The sequence below is a fragment of the Cucurbita pepo genome, chromosome 9 (genome assembly GCF_057944985.1).
Source record: "Cucurbita pepo subsp. pepo isolate OVF chromosome 9, ASM5794498v1, whole genome shotgun sequence".
Classification (NCBI taxonomy): domain Eukaryota; kingdom Viridiplantae; phylum Streptophyta; class Magnoliopsida; order Cucurbitales; family Cucurbitaceae; genus Cucurbita; species Cucurbita pepo.
Window position 1 is genome coordinate 13,262,937 of NC_141806.1, and position 18,922 is coordinate 13,281,858.

Genomic DNA, 18,922 nt, shown 5'->3' on the forward strand with positions numbered 1-18,922 from the left:
AGCGGGAAGGCGTGGTTGGAAGCCAAATGGCGCCGGCAGCGCTCATGCTCTTGCTTTCTTTTTACTTTTGATTTTGGAACTTTCTTAATTTCATCCCCAATTAATCAAAAAGGAGTTTTGAATTCTAATATTTATCTTATTTGGTAATAAATATTGATTAGGATTTCTTTTAATCTAAAAGTAATCGGATCGGATCGGAGTTTATGTAACAACTCAAGCCCGTTATGTATTTTGTATGGTTTTAAAGTGTTTGGTGTGATCTCACCGTCCATTCTCTTGGGGGGACTGTGTCTACCCTAACACACTGTTCGGTGTTTGGCTCTGATACCATTTGTAATATCTTAAGTCCACCTCTAGCAAATATTGTCGTGGGGGGAGTGGGCAACATCCTCCCTAGCACACCGCTCTATGTCGAACTCTGATACTATTTGTAAGCGTTTATGCCCACCACTAGTAAATATTGTCTATAGGGGCAGAATCCTTCCTAGCACAACACTTGGTGTCTGACTCTGATACCATTTGTAACAGCCCAAGCCCACTGCTAGCAAATATTGTTTGTGTAGAGCAACATCCTCCTTAGCACACCGGGCGGCGGTGTCTGACTTTGATACTATTTGTAACAACCCAAGCTCACCACTAGTAAATATTGTGGCAGCATCCTTCCTAGCACAACACTTGGTGTCTGACTCTGATACCATTTGTAACAACCCAAGCCCACTGTTAGCAAATATTGTTTGTGGGGTGTAGCATCATCTCTACAACACCGCTCGGTGTCTGACTCTGATACTATTTGTAACAACCCAAGCCCACCACTAGTAAATATTGTCCACAGGGGTAGCATCCTTCCTAGCACAACATTTGGTGTTTGACTCTAATACCATTTGTAATAGCCCAAGCCCACCGCTAGCAAATATTGTTTGCGTAGGGCAGCATTCTCTCTAGCCCACCACGCGGCGATGTCTGACTCTGATACTATTTGTAACCGTCCAAGCCCACCACTAGCAAATATTGTCTATAGGGGCATAATCCTTCGTAGCATAACACTTGGTGTTTGAATCTGATACCATTTGTAATAGCCCAAGCCCACTGCTAACAAATAGTGTTTGTGCAGGGTAGCATCCTCCCTAGCACACCGCGCAGTGTTTGACGCTAATACTACTTGTAAAAGCCCAAGTCCATCACTAGCAAATATTGTCTGTAGGGGTAGCATCCTTCCTAGCACACCACTCTGACTCTGATACTATTTGTAACAGCTCAAGAGCACCGCTAGCAAATATTGTTCGTTTTGGGCCGTTACGTATCGCCGTCAACCTCACGGTTTTAAAACATGTATATTAGGGAGAGGTTTCCACACACTTGTAATAAATGTTTTGTTCTCCTCCTCAACCGATGTGGGATGTCACAGTTCACCCAATAACTCGACCAATTCAAACTAACTCACCTATCCCATGGATTTGTTAGGTTTTTTCAAAATGGGTTGGATTGAATTTTCGGGAAATCGAAAATATCAGTTTCGTTTGAAGGTTGATATTTTTTTTTTCCGGTCAGTCTAACCAACCTGAAAAGTGGGTTACAACCCAACCTAACCATTCCTTATTTTAAAAACATAAAAAAACAATATTTTACGTTTGTAATTGATGTTAGTGATATGTAATGACTTGTAACTCTATTCAGGTTGCTCGAATCAGTGACCCGAAATTTTGAGTTGGTTCAAAGAATTTTCTAACCTAACTTGAATTTTAGTGATTTTCAAACATGTATTTTGATTTGATGGTTCGTTTTGAAAACGAGCAAAACTCAACACGTGTTACGCCTAACCAAAACTTTTCGATTACCAAATATATGGAGTCAAAGTCAATAAATTATATCCGACGTATTCCAAATAAAAAGAAAAAGAAACGTTTTCTTAAAATGTCAAGAACATTAATGCAACGTTTGAAACTTCAAAAGACTAAAAAGTATTTGTGTAACTTTAATGCTGACAGTTGTGTTGGATAAGAATACTTGTTTTGGAACTTCCTTGTATATCATATCAATTTAAGAGGGAAATGAAACATTCTTTATAAAAGTGTGGAAATCTCTCCCGAGTAAACGCGTTTTAAAATCGTGAGACTGACAGTGATACGTAACGGGCCGAAGCAGACAATATCTACTAGTGGTGGGCTTGGGTTTCCTTATAAGGGTGTGGAAACCCCTTCCTAGTAGACTGTTTTAAAATCGTGAGGCTGACGATGATATGTAACGGACCGCAGCGGAAAATATATACTAGTAGTGGGCTTGGACTGTTACGATTACAATCTACTTTGTATCTAAACCCTAAACAACAGTAAAATTTGTACGAAGGAGAAAAAAAAAAAACGAAACTTACATTTTTAGGGTCAAAGAAAGATAGCTATCCAACCCTTTTAGGGTTTTTCGTCTATCGCTTCTCAAATTAGGTTAAAAGATAACAAAAATTAGGTAACCGTTCGAGACATTTATTTTCATGAAACCAATGTTCAAATTCTCATATCCACACCTAATTTTCTCGAGAAAAAACTAGAAACGAGACATACCGAGCAACAAGACCCCAACTATTCAATCCCCGTCATCGATTAGTATACTTTAGCTAAATTAATTTACATTTTTCCTCAACATCACTCGAAACCCACATCAACAATATCATCTAAATGAAGCCTCAAAAGAAAAACAACTACTCTTCAGCTGCACTGTGATCGTCGTTGTCTTCGTCGTCATCATCGACCGACAACAACCAGAATTTTCAGAAACCTCGGTAGGACCTTACCTCAATTGTCTGTCGGGAATCAAACTAACATTACAACATAAGCTGTGTAATTTCATAGCTTCAATTATTTGGAATTCAGATGAGAATGGTGGGTTTTATGATCTCTCTTACAAACTTTATGTAAAATCAAATCAGCTTTTAATAACCTGTTGAAGGACCCCATGGCTCACTCGTCACCGTTCATCGAACACGTCTAGTATGACAAACAGTTACCGTGTTTTGCATTTGTTCTGACTCAAATATGAAGAACTGACAATTAGTCACATCGAGTTATAGTACATTTCTTATCATTTTGGGTTTGACCGGGTGTGTGAACGGTCATACAGTCCCGTATTAACATAACAAGAATAATAAAGACCTAACTGATATAAAAGAAGGGGTTGATAACGAGCATACGTCCATAGACAACACACCCTTGAACAAGTATGACGAAGACATCATACACGTCGTTACATGCAACACGCCTTGAACAAGCATGACCGTGACACCCTAACTCAGTTAAACACTCCTAATGTTTAAGAATTAAAAGACGTTATTTACAAATCATATCATTAACGTTGATGTCTAAAACGATCTTAATTTTTATATAATTATAAATAATATCACGTATGTCTTTTAATTTTTATATATTTTATTATTAATCAATTTTTATATTTTTTATATCGTACATTTTAAACAAAATTTATAATTTAAGATTGAAAATAAAATATTTTAATATTTTAAAAAATAATTGAAAACCTTTTTTTTTAATTTTTTTTTAATTTTTATAATTTATTATAATTTCTTTAATTATTAATGTGTTGGGAAATAATTATTAAATAATGATTAAAGGGTATTTTCAATAATTTGATTTTCAAGAGATTCGAGCGGCTTATAATGGATTTAAATTATTATTATTATTAATAATTGGAGAATATTTTAATTAAGTAATAATTTAATGAAAAATTAAAAAGATGACCAATCCACGTCATACAGCCCTACTAATTTGATGAGCTGATTTGCCCTTCTCCATTTCCACGTGATTTTGTCTAAAGAATAAACTAATCATAAAATTGGCAATTCTGTTAAATCTGGAGTCCACGTGGCAACAAATGTCGTGTTTTTTTTTGTCAAAAATGGGAATAGAAGATGCCACGTTGTCGTGAAAGATACACGTCAGCTCCATTGAGTCGGTACACGTAGAGCCAGCACAACACGAGGGAACTGTGTGGATCTTATTTTATATAAAAAAAAATATATTAAACTTTTTTAAACTTTGCTTGAGCTTTGAATGGTGTTAAATCACTCAAAAAAAAAAAAAAAAAAAAAAGTGGGTGGCTAGAAAAGTGCCAATCCACCGCCTTTGGGACCAGCGTCTTTGCTGACACACCGCCCAGTGTCTAGCTCTGATATCAACTATGACAGCTCAATCCCACTACTAGTAGATATTGCCCGTTAGGTATCATCGACAGTCTCAAGATTTGAACTCAACCTAACTCCATTCAAATAAGTTATAATCTCATTCAAACCGAACGGTTTGGATTAAGACCCTAATCGTTTTCTAACCCGCTTAGTCAATAACGATTCGATCAAAGCTTAGATCCATCACCGCTTAGTCGAGTGATGAGTCAAATCTCGATTTTGGATTCATAATAGAAAGAAGAAAAGGAAAAGGCAAACAAATAATGGGAAGAAAGATGTCTAAGAAAAGCATAACATATGATGATGGAGTAATGAAAATGGTGAGGTAAGGGCATATCCATGTGGTTTCTGATCATCCCCTCATCATCTATGCCTTTTTCATTTACAATATTATTATTATTATCTCATAATAAAAGCTTCTAAAACAAGATCTGTGATGAACTTTATTCACAAAAATGAATCAAAACAAAATCAAAGATCTGTTCCCACCAAATCTTGTTCGGTATCAAATGCATAAACCAGTATGAACAAGCTTTTGTCTATATCAAAATGGCTTGTTGGGGCCATTGTTGTAGGCCGTGGTCTTCTTTTTCTCAAGAGTTATGGCTCCATTGTGACTGGTTTTGGCCTCGGAATGGCCCGCCATGGGAGGGTGTTTGTCATTGGATGAGCTCTTGTCTCCTGCCGACGGCGAGGGTTTATTTGCAATGATTTCGACCGCTTCTGGCGCGTATAAGTTTTATGAATGTTGGTTTGCTTCATTTCGAGCGTTGATAGAAGATTTGAAAGTAACATCATGTAACAAGAAGCAAAAGACAACACAACGGTTTGAATAGCACATAATTTTTCGGGAAGGGAGCATAAGAAGATTTGAAAGCAACCATATAACGACAAGCAAAAGACAACATATCGATTTGAATAGCACATAATTTTTCGGGTAGGGAGAATTTAGCAACTAGTCGCATCCCCCTACAGTCATTTTGAGGTGTCTAATAGGCCTAGACGTGATTTCAACGAATGGTCATACAAAATCTAGGTGGGAGGAGTTAACGATAGTCACATCTTCTTACAGTACATATTGAAGTGATTCAGATCTGATAGGCCTAATAGTCATACAACTAGAATACTATAGCAAGGCAATACAACATGAAATTAAATGAATTTTTGCATGTCGAGTTTAGTCGATAATCAATCATTAGAAATATGATATCAACAAGAATCAACAGTGGCCATCATCAAACACGAGGTTGGATGAGTGTCATTATAGAAGAAAACGAACTAAATTAGTGTTTTCGTGTGTGACTTTGGTCATATTTGCAAGAACAATAACAAGAGCTAAATTCACATTCATATCAATATCGAGATTTAGATCGAGAGTTACCATCTTTGGCATTCAAACCTAACTTTGTGCCGTGTCGACATCGAAACGAGCTAAATATACCATTGATTTCTATTTCGATCGAAGCCCATTTTCAACCAACTTCTAGCAAATCCAATCAAACATTAAAATTTTCAATTCAGTCAAAATTAAAATCTATAAAAGTTAGTTCAAAAGGTTAAAAATCTTCACCAATTGCCCACATCTGGTAGCTCCTACTTGGTCGATAAGCATCAAGTGTTATGGCTTGCTAGATATGTCCTCTATGACACCTTTCCCATCAACAGCATCGAAGTAGAAAAAATTCTTGAGAGGGTCTCCTTTTCCAGAAATAGCTTTAATTACTTCCTAAGAATGGGAATAATTGATGTAAATAACTGATGCAATTCATAGGTTTCAAGAGATCCAACTAATAAACGCACCTGTCCAAGAATTCCTCCAATGATAGCACAAACAGGAGGAAATTCCTTTGAATTTGTCACCAATCTCTCTAGGAGGGCGTTGGGAATATGAGCTTCATTCAGTGACTGCAACATGTGTTACTGATAAAGTAAGAATGAATGCTACTGGTAAACGACAAAACACGAAAAAAAACGTATTCCTTGAACTCTACCTGTGACTCACAGAGCTCCTTTTTCAACTTCAAAACCCCAGGAAGATCGGATATTGTAGTCTCTCCTGGATTTCGTCCCTCGGCCTCTTCGAACTTTTCTATGACTGCATCCATGAGAAAACCGCTGTTACTATTGTCGGGACATTGAAATACATGAGGAAACAATGGATCAACGATATAAAGATGATTGAATTCAACTCGAGTATAGAACAAAGATCACCGTCTTTGATTCTATGTCATAGAGGAGCCTAGCAGACATAAGTTCTATATGCTCAGTGGAAGAACTATTTCCCCTCATAACGTTCATCCAAGTCTATAAAGTATAAATAAATAAATTCACTGCTTATTTATTCACACAAGTATGATTTAGAGCACCTCTCAATGCATAAAATAGCTTTGAAACTCTTCTGGGATGTGCTTTCCAGGGTACTGAAATTGCTTCCTGCAGTAAGAGGATCAACAAATGCAAGTCGTGACGAAAATGAGTACGATGTACATCTTTTACACGCACAAAAAAGAGAGAGAGAGGAAGAAGAAGAGACAACCCATTAGGACAAACAAAGGCAAGAATGCACACGGACAATACCAAAGGAAACAGCCCACCACAGAAAGGAGCTTAAACAATGAGTACCATGTAAACTAACAACATCAGTCATTTACATATATATATATAGAAATGAGCTCCCTCCAACTCTGTGTTTGCTCCATCTCCACAGTTGACATCCAAAGCACCAATGAACAGCCCAAGCCCACCGCTAGCAAATATTGTCCTCTTTGGACTTCTCCTCAAGATTTTAAAACACGTCTGTTAGGGAGAGGTTTCCACACCCTTGTAAGGAATGCTTCGTTCCCCTCTCCAACCGATGTGGGATCTCACAATGCTCCCATTGGGGGCCTAGCGTCCTCGTTGGCACACCGCCCGGTGTCTAGCTCTGATATCATTTGTAACAGCCCAAGCTCACCGCTAGCATATATTGTCCTATTTGGACTTCCCCTCAAGATTTTAAAAAACGTCTGTTAGGGAGAGGTTTTCACACCCTTATAAGGAATGTTTTGTTCCCCTCTCCAACCTATGTGGGATCTCACAAGCTTAATTGCATAAATGCCTCGACAGATTTCTTGCCACAAAATGCAAGCAGGGCAGAAATGGTCAGTAACTCAAAAGGAAAAGGTTAACAATACTTGCGTGAGTTTCTTTATTCTGATCATTAATTGGCAGATAAATATGAGGGATAGCAAGTTGAAGGCTAGAAAAGAAAGACAGATCAGAAAGAAAGTAATCCACACTTGTATAAGCATGCATGTGGGTGTGCCAGTGGAAAATCAGGATTCGGATGAATATATTACTGAAGATTTAAAAAGAAAAAAGCAAAAAACTGAGTGTTCCATAATCAACATGATAGAATAACGTATACCTCAAAGCTTGGATATGATAGTTGGCATTCGACAGTGTCCTCAAGTTTTTTCTGTCAAGAAAATGGAAGGACATGAACATTATTCATGAATTTATGCCGAAAGAAGAAATGTCAGCGCCAACTTCACAGAACAAGTGACCAACAGGAATCTCTGAGATGAACTAAACCCGGAGAACGAATTTAACATCCCATGCCAACTACAAACAAACGCCCCCGACTGACATTAGCAGGGACAACAAAATGCAGTACAATCATAAAAATATAGAAGAAATCAAACACGTATAGCTTGAGATCTAAAACAAATAATGAAACGGCCCAAACCCACCATTAGCAGATATTATCCTTTTTTGGCTTTCCCTTTCGAGCTTCCCCTCAAGGTTGTTAAAATGCGTCTACTAGGGAGAGGTTTCCACACCCTTATAAAGAATGTTTCGTTCTCCTCTCCAACCGATGTGAGATCTCACAAATAAAATGTAGAATAATAATGTATTTTGATTTGTCACCTTTGCATATGTATACTGTTGTAGATCAACAAATATTTCACCACAGGAATCTCTACAATCAACAGTATAAAACGATATGCGCTTTGGTAAGTTCCGGCATTTCTCATTGACTGATTTCTACAATAAGTTTAAAACATTAGAAAACATGTCAAAAATGAAATCCCCATGAAAATTTATGAACAATGCAAAGAGGAAGGAGAAGCCTTTGCTATTACTTTTTCAGCAAGGGAGCAACAACTAACGACAATAACATCAAACGTCTTCAAAAACTCTTCATCAAAGCTCGACAATTCACCTAAGAGGACAGGAATTTGAACTTAACTATATCAGGGGTTTATAAAATTAAAGGCTAGAGCTCAAGAATGGATGCTCAATATAATCATTGATAACTAAATTTATGGAATCTGTAACCACAACAACATTATTTACAAGTTTAAGAAACAAAGTAATACCTTTGTCGACCGAAACTCGTACCATAGGATTGAAATCTTTCAAAGAATCACAGCAAAGCTCAGCAACAGTTTTCCCAGCAAAAACCCCCTCATCAGGAGGTAATAGAAAATTAGCAGAAAGTGCTTCTTCAGTCACCAACCGATTATCCACCAATGTCAAACTACCAATCCCAGCAAGAACGATATTCTTGCAAAACTAACAATCCATAGAGATAGATATTGAAGAACAAGCACGTCTAATCAAAATCCAATTTGAATCTATACAAAATAAAAGGCCAGGACTCAGCTCAATTAACAACTAAATGTTACCTCAGCAACAGACCCTTTGATTCCACACACTAGAACGTGAGCTTTGCTAAGCCTGCGAGCCAAATCCACAAAGAAATTAACAAGAAACTGAAAAAAAATCGCATTCAAATCAATATGCGAGAGTTCACATACCTCCTCTGTGCATCCGCGCCCCAAACCCTAATCTGGCGATCGTACAATTGAGTTTCCTGCTCCGTCAACTCCTCTCCGTCCATTTCTTCACTTCGAACTGCACCACACAAGGATTCAGCAGTAATTTTTGTTAGGAGTAAGGATTGTGAGCATGTCTATGAAATTGTGCAGCATGCGGTGTATATCTGCTAAGGGAGGGAAACAGAGCTTCACTGCGAGTGTATTAATCAGTGATAGTGAAAAAGTAAGTTCGATTCCTACCGAAATTGAAGACTATGGCGAAGCAAAGATTATGAGTTCCCTCACTCTTCCACTGTCGAGACGACGATCAAACCAGCCGTCCGGCGAAGAAGGCGACCGATTTCTGCGGCTTTCAAAATCCAAAGAATCAAAAGAAAAGTCTCCTTTTAAAATTAAAAATTAAATCCTAAATTTTCAATTCCATCCAATAATTTGCAAAAAAAAAAAAAAAAAAAAAAAAAAAAAAAAAAAAAAAAAAAAAAAAAAACTATATATATCTTCAAACATTCATCTTAATTAGTTTTCATTTTTTAAAAGAAAATTAAAAATACTCTTGTTAATATTATATTTAAAAAATATTTATCAAAATTTTAAAATAATATTCATATCATTTTAAAATTTAATATTGTCCAGACAAGGACACCTCATAAATTATCTCTAAATATTTTAATATTATTTTTTAAAGTTTATTGATATTTTTAAAATGTGACACGAATATTTTTTTAATTTTTTTTAAAAATTTAAAGATATATATTTTTTTAATTTTTAAAAAAGTTTAAAAAGTTATTAATGAATTTTGTTTTTAAAAGTGAGCCCATTTATTTGTGTAAAATGAAACCTTATGGGCCTTAGTGGTATATTGGGCTTTTTAGATGCAGCCCACTTTATAAATTCTCAAGCCTTCTATAGGTAATATTTGAATCCGATACTTGATGGTCTCGGTGTTTCTATACATCCTCTGTGATATGGTCATATTGCAAGATTTGAGAGGGAAACGAGTGCTAGCAAGGACGCTGGGCCTAGAAAAGGGGTGGATTGTGAGATCATACATCAGTTTGAGATTGGAACGAACTATACTTTTAAAAATGTGTGGAAACTTATCCCTAGCAGACACGTTTTAAAAACTCTTGAGGGGAAGCCCGAAAGGAAAACCCAAAATAAAACAATATCCGCTAGTGGTGGGCTCTAGCTATTACAAATGGTATCAGGGTCAGACAACGGATGGTGTGCCAAGAAGTTCGCTGGGCCTCAAATGAGGGGGGATTGTGAGATCCCACATCGGTTGAAGATGAGAATGAAGCATTCTTTATAAAGACGTGGAAATCTCTTCCTAGCATACCCATTTTCCTATAGTTGCTAGTCATGGGCTTGGACTCTTACAATCACATAATTGTCCTCACTCACATGCATCTAGAAAAATTGAGCCACCGAAAATGACGAAAATGACGATGTACCTTGTTGTTATTAAACATCTTATCATTAGGATCGCTCTCATTTGAATGCCACATTGGTTCATTCACGTACCTCTCTTTTACTCAAATATAAATAAAGTCGAAAAAGATTCAATTCAACGAGTCGAAGGCTATTTTGGGTATTTTTTAAATTATTATTATTATTATTATTGTAATTCATAGCTTACCATTTATGGGACAACAACATTTATAAAACAATGATAAATAAATAAATAAATAACCGTAAATTTTGAAGGGAAAAAAAAAAATGTCGCTATAAATGAATCAATGGAGGAAGAGAACTGTTTATGTGTCAGTCGTTCACATGATGACTACTTCATCAAACCCATACATTTATTTAAAATTTTAAAATTTTAAATAATATTTTTAAAAAAATTAAAATTAAAAAAAGAAATTTCCGACAGGTTTGCATGTTGCGTTGGTACGGTGTTCAGAAATTGGTGACAGGTTGAGAACCAATTACGTGGCCGCCCCACCCACCAGCGTAACCAATTTTCCCACACGCTTCTCTCGCACGTGTCAACTTCAAAATCTAACTCGGTCTAAACTCGGCTCGACTCGGTTCGGTTGGTCCGAGTTTTTCCCTACAATTATTAACAAAGAAAGCTGCAACAACATCAGGTCCTTTTCCTCTATAAGTTCCCTTCTTTTTGTGCTAACCTAATTTTTTTTTTTTTCATTTTTTTAATGTCATAATATTTTATATATTTCAAATCTTTTTATTTTAAAATTATTGTGTTACAATTTAACTCGAGAGCTGGACAATATCTTGAGTTGAGAAGGAGACGAACAACTTGATAGAATTGACTTGGAAAATGACCCATCGACTGGATGTTTTTTAATGTTGAAGTATTTGTAAGACATGAATGTTCGAGTTTAAGGGCAAATTTGTAATTTAACTTGATAATGGAATTATTGAGAAACATCAAATTTGTTATGGGTGAAGTTGCAGCACGGAAAATCACAAACACAATTGCCGAGAAAACCCTAGAAGGATCGAGTGTGTACAGCAAAGCAAAGGTGGAAGTCATGGGGTTGACCTCACGAAGGAGAATATGCGACACTTGTTCTAACCTAGCGAATAAGTCAGGCATGAGAAACTTGGACTTTTTGGACCATGTCAGGGTATGCTCGAGCCTTGAGTCACGGTTGAGAAAAATGTTTTAGAAAACGTGAGCGAGAAAATACGTCGGAAACAATTTGAAAGAAGACAATGTTATAAGCTAAAAGTTATTAGACATCAACGGCTTTGATAGCATATAACCCAGGTAGGAAGAAGCGATAATTAATCATAATCCCCCTATAGTACATTTTGGGGCATTTTAACCCTGATGAGTGTAGACATGATTTTGGTGAACGGTCATACACCTCCGTATTGACACAACATGAAATAGTAGAGGCTTATCTAAGATGAAACTATGTAAAAGGGTTTTGGAACGGGCATGCGACCATGAACAACACGTCTTGGACAAGTACGACCGAGACATTCAACATGTGGTCATAGGCAACACGTCTTGGACAAGCATGACCGTGACACCATGCATGCCGTTGGCCGCTAGTATTTATTGTTCGGCCTGATTTTCTTCATTTTTTTACCTAATTCATATACATCTATATCTTCAACTTAGCGAAGCTAATCTCGACCCTTAAGTAATCGAAACGTCTATTTTAGTATCATAATTTCAACACGATGTTATACGAATTAACTTTATTGAAACATCGACATAATTTTATATTAAAATATTTTTCATTAAATCTATTAATTTTATATTAAAAATTAAAATAAATAGGGACCAAAATAGGCAAAAAGGTAAAAGTATAAGGACAAGCTAAGGATGGAGGGACACGTGCCTGTCTTAGCCTCTCCGATACGTGGACAGAGATAATTAGATAATGAAACAACAGTTTGTAATTAATGTTCCAAATATAACCTCGAATAATGAACTTTATTACAGAATCTGCCACTGCAATTGGCACGTGCCGACAAAAAAATGTCAGGAAAAAAAAAGCAGAGGGAAGGGGTAAAAGTGGAAATTTACATTTTCGGAGATTTTGAGGCCAAAGCTAAAAACCCCACTCAATCTTTCCTCGGACCACAAAAGAAGATTTTGGTGGGTCTACGTAATTATTCATAAAATAATTTTTATTTTTAATTAAAAAATAAATCACTAATTATCGCCTCAAAATCATTAATCTGACGGGTTAATGGAGAAATTTGATCAGTGACCTCGTAGGTAGTTCGAGCTGTCCTATAAAAGAAAGACCAGCTCAATCCAACACTCGAGTGGTTAAGGTAATAGTAACGTGCATGAAGTCATGTCGAGTTGAGCTGAATTTAGGTTGCATATTGTAAATAAGAGTGTCTCGTTTTTATAGAAGTCGATCGAGTCTTTTTCTTCCTAGTAGTCGATACCCTCATTGGCTCAGTTTCTAAGTCTCGAGGTGCTCGTTTTGCTTCTTCTAGAAATATGAGCCTTAATGGATCTCTCGTGTCTTCTTTCAAAGGTAGGTTCGTGGGCTTGCACACGTATTGATCGACGCATTTTAAACATGTGTTTGCTTCTTCGTTCTTAATGATTTGGTTTGTGTCTCTATGTTAGATGGTTTGTGGACAGGTGAATTTTGTTTGGATTAAAAGCTTCCAAAATTTGAACTTGCAAAGGTCTCCTATGGCTAGGGATCCCATGACTTAGCTAGGACCACTAAAACTTATGGCAATTTAATAATGCATTGCATCATTCCATCTACATTTACATCAATTAAAAAAAATCAAATACGAACGTAAACCCTAATAATAACAGCCGATGGTTCTTGTACTCGACAACATATTCGAACCCTGACACGGTGGTTCATAGCTACGTGTTCTTAATTGTTCTAAGCTGTCACTATCTAAACACGTCCTAAAATTTTTCTTATCATGGTTGGTTTTTCGATTGGTTACGAGCAAGGAGTTCAAACGCGTAACACATTAGATTATATCCACGTGCTATGATCCTCTAAGCTACAAGTCCGATTCATCACCACTGAATCTATACCCAAGGCTTTTTTTGTCATTAGGTTTAGAAAGCTGAGAGACCAAGGTTTTGATCGATGATGCCTTATGTGAGATCCCACATCGGTTGGAGAGGAGGACACATTCCTTATAAGCGTGTGGAAATATCTCCCTAACATATGTGTTTTAAAATCGTGAGGCTGACGATCATATGTAACAAGCCAAAATAGACAATGTTTACTAGCAGTGGGCTTAGACTGTTATAAATGGAATCAGAGCCAGACACTGGGCGGTGTGCTAGCGACGACACTAGGCTTCCAAGGGGGGTGGATTGTAAGATCCCATATCAGTTAAAGAGAGAAACGAAGCATCCCTTATAAGGGTGTGGAAACCTCTCCCTAACAGACGCGTTTGAAAATCGTGCGGCGATACGTAATAGATCAAAGCGAACAATGTTGGTTAGTGGTGGGCTTTTGCTGTTATAAATGATATGAGAGCTAGACACTAGACGGTATGCCAACGAAGACGCTGGGAGGGTGGATTGTGAGATCCCACATCGGTTAAAGAGAGAAACGAAGCATCCCTTATAAGGGTGTGGAAACCTCTCCCTAACAGACGCGTTTGAAAATCGTGCGACGATACGTAATAAGTCAAAGCGAACAATGTCTGTTAGTGGTGGGCTTTGGCTGTTATAAATGATATCAGAGCTAGACATTGGACGGTATGCCAACGAAAACACTGGGAGGGTGGATTGTGAGATCCTACATCAGTTAAAGCGGAGATGTTATAAATGATATCAGAGCTAGACACTGGACGGTATGCCAATGAAGACATTGGGAGGGTGGATTGTGAGATCCCACATCAGTTAAAAAGAGAAACGAAGCATCTCTTACAAAGGTGTGGAAACCTCTCCCTAACAGACGCGTTTGAAAATCATGCGGTGATACGTAATAGGTCAAAGTGGACAATGTCTGTTAGTGGTGGGCTTTGGCTGTTATAAATGATATCAGAGCTAGACACTAGACAGTATGTCAACGAAGACGCTGGGAGTGTAGATTGTGAGATCTCACATCGGTTAAAGAGAGAAACGAAGCATCCCTTATAAGGGTGTGGAAACCTCTCCCTAACAGACGCGTTTGAAAATCGTGCGACGATACGTAATAGGTCAAAGCGGACAATGTCTGTTAGTGATGGGCTTTGGCTGTTATAAATGATATCAGAGCTAGACACTGGACGGTATGCCAACGAAGACACTGGGAGGGTGGATTGTGAGATCCTACATCAGTTAAAGCGGAGAACGAAGCATTCCTTATAAGAGTGTGGAAACCTCTCCCTAACAGACTCGTTTTAAAACTGTGAAGCTAACGACGATACATAAGGAACCAAAACGGACAATATCTACTGGCGGTGGGATTGAATGTGAAAAAAAGGGTGGCCATTACTTAATCCAAAGCTAAACCAAGCATTGAAGCACTTAGTAGTTGCCTATTACCATAAACACACACAGCCGCCTCCACATTATCATCATCCTTACCTTTTTCTCAAGCTCCTCTTTTGTTGCCCTTGAATGCTTTAAACCAGACCAAGAATGACACCCTTCCTGATAGGCGTATTTTTAGCCTGGCCAGCATGTGATTGGGTAAGTGTCTTAAGTCTTAACCCACAAGTTCTTTCTTTATTTCCTTAACGCCATGGCCATCCACCCCTTTTCTTTTGCTCCCTTGACACCCCACTTTATTGGGATTTAATGGAATCTATGTCAGTGAATGAAGTGGAAAGAACAAACCAATTCACTTCTGCTACACTTGTTTGGGAACACCTTCTTTCCCTTCATTCAGCTCCCTCTTTCCCTTTCATTTTTACTCTCTTCTTCCCCCCAATCTCCACCTTTTTGGGAACTTCCAAGTTCCAATCTTCTTGGAACACAGTTTTTGCAGAGACAGAGGTTGAGAAAATGGCATCATCAACCTCAGGATCATCGAAGAGAGCTCGAGGAGCTAACAATGCCGGGAGTCAACCAGTTTCTTGCCTTGTTGATGGCTGCAATTCAGATCTAAGCAACTGTCGGGATTACCACCGCCGTCATAAGGTTTGTGAGCTGCATTCTAAGACTCCTCAGGTTACCATTGGTGGCCTGAAACAGAGGTTCTGTCAGCAGTGTAGCAGGTAACTTTGTTGGTGTTTTTGTTCTCTGTCCACAACTTTTGAGCACTACCCATTATTCTATTCTTGTTGAAAAGCTCCCAGGAACTGTTTTTTGTGCTTTGTGTTGACCAATCAGCTGAGGTTTTGTGGAATTTGCAGCGGTTTTGAGTGCTCTGTTCTTCTTAGAGAGCTTAAAAGTGGACTGGATTTTGGTCGTTTTAAAGGCTTAGGTGTTATTGAATTCCTGTTTGCTCTGTTTTTTTTGTTGTTGTCTTATTATAGGTTTCATTCACTCGAGGAATTTGATGAGGGAAAAAGGAGCTGTCGGAAACGACTGGATGGCCACAACCGCCGTCGGAGGAAGCCTCAGACTGACCTCTTGCCTCGATCTGCTGGGCCTTTCTCGTATCATCAAGGTTGGATTTTTCTTACCCTTTTGAAGGAAGCTACCAAGTTTTCATAAGAAATGGCTAGATTTTGTTGGGTTTTAGTTCTCGATCACACGTTTGTTGGATAGGGGAACGAAGATTTCTTAAAAGTGTGTGAAAAATTATCTTTAGTAGACGCGTTTTAAAACCGAAACACTAAAGAGAAAGTCCAAAGAGGATAATATTTGCTGACAGTAGACTTAAGTCATTACAAATGATATCAAAACTAGTCACCGAACGTGTGTGCTACCAACGCCCAAGGAGTGAATTGTGTGCGCCCAAAGGAGTGGATTGTGAGATCACACCTCGGTTGTAGAGGAGAACTAAGCATCCATAAGGGTGTAGAAATCTCTCCATAGTAAACGCATTTCAAAATTGAAGCACTGAAGTAAAAGCCCAAGTAAAAGCCCAAAAACACAATATTTACTAGTGTGGGTTTGAGCTCTTACAAATGATATTAAGGTTAGTCAGTGAGTATTGTGGGCGCTCAAGGATGTGGATTCTAAGATCCCACCTTGGTTGGAGAGAGGATACAAATGGTATCAGAGCTAATAACCGGGCTATGTGTTAGTGAGGATTGTGGGCGCCTAAGGGTGTGAATTCTAAGATCCCACCTCGGTTGAAGAGTGGAAGTAATCATTCTTTGGGCATGAAAACTTCTATCTACTAGACGTGTTTTAGAACCAATCTTAACCGATCTTAATGTGTTTAATTCTTGCAGGTTCTCACTTGTTGCCATATACAAGCGCACAAGTTTACCCATCGACCACCGTGAGCAGCCACGGCTGGTCCTCCACCGGAGAGACAGCCGCCCTTCACAGGGACCAACAACTAAATTTCCTCGAAAAACAGAGCCTGTTTGTGGAACAATCCGACCACAGCAACAACTACAAAACGGCGCAAACACTGGCCTTCATGCACGGCGGCCCGACAACAACATGTCAACCCCTCCTCCGGTCCATGAATACCCTGTCAGAAAACGGCGGCGGAGGCGGCGGCGGGGAAAGAAACAAGATGATTTATGACAGGTTCAGAATTGGCGTTAGTGAATCAGATTGTGCTCTCTCTCTTCTGTCATCACCACAGGCTCAGACTGATCATCAGCCACAGCAGCAGCCGCAGCCGCAGCAGGCGGAGAGTGGTTCTTCTGGGCATTTGGATTTGAGCAGAATCGAACAGCATCAGCGGAGCGCCGCCGTTTCTCTGCTGCAGCCATTGAACAACCACCACCACCACCACCACCATAGCCATAACAGTTATGAGAATTCTGATTCCGACAATCATGGAGGGGCCCTTAATTTCCCCGGGATCTTTGGAATTGCCTCCGAGAATGCTGGAAATGAATCCCCTTCCACCCTCCCATTTCATTGGGAGTAGAATTTTAACACCAATTTTTATTAGTATGTTCTTCAAAACACTATTTGAATTTCGTAAGTTTCACCGCTTTAGTTTTGGTTTATATGATTTCAATTTATTCGGTATAATTGAAGATGTTAAGTTTGTCCAATTCAACACTTTCAAAGTATGGTAGTCGATCGAGACTTCGTTGTCGTTAGCACATTGACTTAACATAACATACATGACATATGATCGGATAGGACGCTCTATATCTGGATGTAGGGTTTAGAGTTTTTAGGGTTTAAGATATTGTCGTCAGCTTCATGATTTTAAAACGCGTATGGGTTCTATACATTTATAACGAGTGTTTCGTTCCCATTTTGAAAGATGTGAGATATCACGATCTACCCTTATTGGAAATGCTTTGTTCAATTTTGCAAGGGATGTTGGATCTTACCATCCACGATGTTGGCACACCGCTCGGTCTACTAGGGAGAGGTTTTCACACCCTTATAAAAAAAATGTTTTGTTCCCCTTTTTCAATCGAGGTAGGATCTCACAATCCATCTCCTTGGGATTCAGCGTTCTCGTTGGCACACGCCCGGTTTACTAGGGAAGTTTCCACACCCTTATAAGAAATAATTTGTTTCCCTTTCCACGTGATGTGAGATCTCACAAGGGATGAGAAATCTCACAATCCACCAACGTCCTTGCTAGCCCACCACTCAGTGTCTGGCTCTGATACCATTTGTAACCGTCTAAGTCCACCGCTAGTAGATATTGTCCACCTTGATCCATTACATCTAGTCGTCAACCTTACAATTTTAAAATACGAGAAATTTTAACGCGATTATAAAATTTAAAATTTAAATTTTCGTTTTTCACCAAGAATCAAGAATGCTTTTTTTTCTTTTCTTTTTTCTTGGGCTTACTTTTGCTATCATTTTGCTTCTCTTTTTCTATCTTTTCATCCATAATTGTGTTCATTATTTTCACTTTCTTTATGACAACTCACAAGATTCGGATTAATTTTGATGATGGCTGGGTAAATTCTTAAACCCCCTATACATTAATTACTGTAGTAAAAAAAAAAAAAAAAAACATGTGAATATATTAATTTTAAATGTTGAAATTAGTCTATTTAGTCGGTGAACTTTTAAAATAAAATTTTAATCCAAAATTTAAAATTTATGAATATATTAAACACAAAATTAAAATTTTAAATTTCATCGTGCATAAATTTTATTAAAATAAAATTAAAAGTTTAGAAATATCTCAGACATTTTATTAAAATAAAATTAAAATTAAAAGTTCGAGATAATATCTTTTAAAAGTTTAATAACATTTTAGATAATTTAATGTATATTTAAACATAAAAATTTTAGGATATATTAGACATTCTTTAAAAGTTGAGGGGTGAAAAAAGAATTAAAGAAAAAGTTTGGAGCAATCAGCAAAAATTGGAAAGGGCCAAAAGACGTTGGAATTCAAAGTTTAGGGAGCGATCAGCAAAAATTGGAAAAAGACCAAAACACATT

At 37.8% G+C, this 18,922-nt stretch overlaps 2 protein-coding genes across 3 annotated transcripts; one reads left to right on the forward strand and one right to left on the reverse strand.

Moving 5' to 3' along the window:
- Positions 1-5,517: 5,517 nt before the first annotated feature.
- LOC111802542 (SUMO-activating enzyme subunit 1B-1) lies at positions 5,518-9,410 on the reverse strand. Of its 2 annotated transcripts, none has more exons than XM_023686949.2 (11): positions 9,250-9,410; positions 8,989-9,085; positions 8,857-8,908; positions 8,548-8,743; positions 8,311-8,390; positions 8,096-8,212; positions 7,593-7,643; positions 6,553-6,619; positions 6,178-6,281; positions 5,987-6,091; positions 5,518-5,912 (listed from the first exon to the last, which is right to left on the reverse strand). In XM_023686949.2, the coding sequence occupies exons 2-11, from the start codon at positions 9,069-9,071 to the stop codon at positions 5,805-5,807; spliced, it is 963 nt and encodes a 320-aa protein (XP_023542717.1). In that variant the 5' UTR covers positions 9,072-9,085; positions 9,250-9,410; the 3' UTR covers positions 5,518-5,804. The 2 variants fall into 2 exon arrangements, with proteins under 2 accessions (XP_023542717.1, XP_023542718.1); XM_023686950.2 differs by having other exon boundaries at positions 8,989-9,173; positions 9,250-9,403.
- Positions 9,411-14,986: 5,576 nt separating this feature from the next.
- Positions 14,987-17,532, forward strand: LOC111802519 (squamosa promoter-binding-like protein 13A). Its single transcript, XM_023686923.2, has 3 exons — positions 14,987-15,639; positions 15,901-16,034; positions 16,768-17,532. Exons 1-3 carry the CDS (start codon positions 15,221-15,223, stop codon positions 17,421-17,423), a joined length of 1,209 nt encoding a protein of 402 aa, XP_023542691.2. The 5' UTR covers positions 14,987-15,220; the 3' UTR covers positions 17,424-17,532.
- Positions 17,533-18,922: the final 1,390 nt, after the last annotated feature.